Genomic DNA, 3,812 nt, shown 5'->3' on the forward strand with positions numbered 1-3,812 from the left:
ATCTGCTACAACAAAAACACACAAACAGATCTCACGGTAATTTGTTAACCAACTTACATTTGCTAACTTCATTTTGTAAAGTTGGTTGTTATGCTTAAGAGTGTTTTTGTTCATCTTCTGTGTTAGAGTGACCCTATCTACACAGCCTCAAAGAAGGAAGCAGAAAAAAAAATGAGAAACTTAAAGAAGGAAAGGAAATCATACTCGGATCACCTTCTGTAAGGTAACTTTTTGACTTTTAGTTTCTATCTGCTGCATTCCACTCTTCCATCTTTACAAGTTTAGCTAAACTTAAACTACAATATGAAATGGCATACAGATAATTATTTCATGAATATAACATTTTAATATTCAATTTTTGTGCAAACTAATTCAGATAATGTTCAGATAATTTCATTGGGACCTAATTTCAGTCCCTATAAATCTCACCTTCAACAGGAGTTTAGCATTAAGGTATCTATATTTTGTTATATTAGTTCTTTTTTGGTTCGCTAATTCAAAATTTGATAAAATTACAGGATTGGGAATTTGAAAAAAAAAAAAGGCTAAAAGAATGAAAAACCTTTCAAATTGGTGTTGGAGTGACGTTATTGAAGTCGCTGACAATGATGACTCAGGGTTGAATCTCAACTTTATGCTTAAAAAATGTCTTTATTTCCTATTTACAAGGAAACAAAGTTGGAGGTTATCACATCATGGGGTGCTAGGACTCCCTGTATATAGTGATTAATAATTACCTTGCTTGTCATATTCTCTTCTTCAGTTCATTTTACATCATCAGAAAATTTTATGAGGTGTGCTTTATTTAAATAAATACATATATTTTTTACCTTTCAAGCTTCTTATCTAATATATTGTTAAAACTAATTATCATTTTTACAAGCTTTTAATATAATTCCGCTGACAAAAAATCAAGAATTTCTGTTGAGCTGCTTTGAAGAGGTGCGTTTTTTATTTGTTTTAATAGGTTAAATTTTGCAACATTTATTAACTTTAAGCATAATAAACATTTAAAGCTAACAACAGATACAATCCCAGCAAACAACCACTAGAATAATTAATCTTTAGAGCATCACCCTCAATCGTTGAGCAAGAATTTCATCTCCGTCAATCGACTCGACACCACTTGAAATACCTGTATGTATAAAAGCATTAGACACATAATTAGAGTTTTGGGTTGGATAAACCCTAATAAATCAACCAACGGAGATACCGACTACCGTCTGTAGAGCATAAAATCGTTTTCATTCGTGTGGCGGCAACCCAGATTTCAATCTACATTTAGGGGTGAGAGGAAAACCTTAACCGACTAACACTAACAGCCATCGACTTACAAATCAAAGACCATTTATCGATATTTCAATCCCTATTTGATCGCTAATATTGAGAGAGAAGTGGGGCGGGCTGCACCAAATGTTTAGGGTTTGTGTAAAAGCTTAACTTAGTTTGTATTATTTATTTGAACCTCATTAATTCTTCGTGGGCCATTTGCTATCTCAGCTTAGTTAATCAAATTTTATAAAGCCCAAATTTTTAACCAATTTTTTTATTACAGCAATTACTTTGTAACTAAATATAAATATTTTATATTTTGTTATTTTATATTTTTAAAGTTTAACATAAAGCACATTAAATGATACTTTAAAAATTTGCATTCAATGATAGTATAGAAAGTGGTATTTATGATAAATAGATCTATGGTCATTTGGTGAGTAAGAACAATTAAAAAAATGACAAATGTTGGTTATGATGACCAACGCCAAATCTGGAAACATATGATGCAAATCAAATTTTTTGTAAATCTGAAAGCAGTTAAAACTGAGGATAACACTAACACTTAATGGTTATAGTTTTTTATGTATCAAAAATACAAATCCTATTACTATTGCTATCGACTGGTATATGTTGGTCTGTTACTATAACAATTTTAATCTTTTTGTAATCCATTAAAGTAACATTTTATATTAACACGTATCCCGTCCACCGGACGGGTATAAAACTAGTTTATTTTGTTATTTGTTGAGATAAAAAAAACAGTTCATACTTTATTTTAATAAAAACATTATAAAAAGCTGGCAAAAGTTTCAAAAATCTATTTGAAAGGTACTGCTTAACCAATATATTAAAGTTTGATTAAACATTGCTTTCCGGAGGTTCCAAGTTTTGTTCTCACTCGAACCACATAACCAAATTTATTAACATTTTAACACAATATAGTATTATTAATCGTAATAATTGCATTTTGAACTTTGAACCAGAGGATAAAGCCCCAAAACCAGTGCAATAAAAGTTGCATGTCCCCACACTATGATTCAAAAGACACCCGTGAAGGTTCTGTGTCCCAATCAAATTCTTGCTGGCATCAAGCATCAATAGATTAATTTATAATTATATAAATTTATAATTTATAATTATTATTCCTTAATCATTAATTGATTAAACTCAAAAACAACAAGTGGTGATTAGAGATGAAGATTCCAAAATTTACAACCTACCTCAAGAACAACAATTTCTGGAAAACAAAACAAAACCAAACCTAGATTAATTGATTAGAGCATCAAAATTAAACAAAAAAGATGAAACCATCATTAAATTTGTTGACCAATTCTGCTCCTACATTTGAGCATCAAATCCTATTTCCTTCATTGATTTCTTCTTCAAATTCAACACATCTGCATCCGAATCATTCATCAGAAACCAAAATTAAAACTAAGATGTTAGGATCAAATACAAACAGCTGTTAAGATACAAATCATATAAATAATTAGAGTAATTAAATTAACACTAGAATAATTATTATTACATTACTTAATTTTGTCGTGACGTAATAATAATTATTCTACTGATAGACTAATTACTCCAATTATCAGTATCGGATTTATTTGTACCGGATCCCATTCCTAGAACACGTCGCAATATCATTTTAACCAAAGGACGAACATAATTAATTACGAGAGTCATTCGTCACAATTATCGGTTAATTAATTTTATTCGAATAACATTTTACAAAATCAACAAACATAATTATCAAAATACAACAGATCTACCTTCATATTTACAATCAGGAGGATCTTCGAACAATGACAACGAAAGCTGCTTATGCGCGAGTCCGATATCGAATAAAATGAGTCCAGATTTCGGATCATTCACAATAATATCCTTCACAGGCAACCAAAGAAACAATTCCTCCTGTGATAAACCCTCAACGCCAGTAAGACTTCCATACGTAAGATTAGCTCGTATCGTACTCTCGTAAAACGCCATCGTATCAAACTTTGTTAAACAAGGACCACGTAAGAACACTTCCAGAAGACCTGTGTTGTAAAGTGTGAAAGATTCAACTTCTTTTGGAAATAAACCAACCGGTAAGCCTTTGCTTTTGAGGAGATCATGGATTGAGGATGAAGTTATTTGTACGCTTCTCACGGTAATAGAGAATTGGAGGAGAGCGAAGAGGAGAGTGAGGATCAGGGTTTTGTTTTGCCGAAGAATGGCCATTGGTGATTTGAGAGAGAGTGAATAATAAGGGTTTAGTTTGAGACTTTAAGATGAGTTGGAACATGGGTTTTAATGACAAGTGTGGGGTTTGACCAAATTGCCCTTGGCGTGCATGCCACGTGGCAATTAGGTTTTATGGTTGGAGAACAAAGATTTGTTTTGAGGACGGCAAATAGTTTGCAAAAGAGGGCTTAAGAAGTAGAACATGTTATCAAGGAGCATAAAATAGTAAAAATACAATGCTATGAGTTAAACTTGATTATTATTCAGTTTGGTTTCCTGAGCGAGTTATTTTTAATTCTTCGATTTGTAGA

General features: G+C 31.6%; 1 protein-coding gene across 1 annotated transcript; it reads right to left on the minus strand.

The window, feature by feature from the left end:
- Positions 1-2,531: 2,531 nt before the first annotated feature.
- On the minus strand, positions 2,532-3,515 carry LOC143605445 (uncharacterized). The gene is made up of 2 exons (XM_077081548.1): positions 3,048-3,515; positions 2,532-2,672 (listed from the first exon to the last, which is right to left on the minus strand). The coding sequence occupies exons 1-2, from the start codon at positions 3,496-3,498 to the stop codon at positions 2,614-2,616; spliced, it is 510 nt and encodes a 169-aa protein (XP_076937663.1). The 5' UTR covers positions 3,499-3,515; the 3' UTR covers positions 2,532-2,613.
- Positions 3,516-3,812: the final 297 nt, after the last annotated feature.

The sequence above is a fragment of the Bidens hawaiensis genome, unplaced genomic scaffold (assembly GCF_021521415.1).
Source record: "Bidens hawaiensis isolate Kalapana, Puna unplaced genomic scaffold, B.hawaiensis_p1.1 tig00069429_1, whole genome shotgun sequence".
Classification (NCBI taxonomy): Eukaryota; Viridiplantae; Streptophyta; class Magnoliopsida; order Asterales; family Asteraceae; genus Bidens; species Bidens hawaiensis.

Coding starts and splice junctions, on each gene's coding strand:
- LOC143605445 (XM_077081548.1), bottom strand. CDS start 3,498: ATGGCCATTCTTCGGCAAAACAAAACCCTGATCCTCACTCTCCTCTTC. Junction 2,673..3,047: donor TCCTGATTGTAAATATGAAG/GTAGATCTGTTG, acceptor ATTCGGATGCAG/ATGTGTTGAATTTGAAGAAG.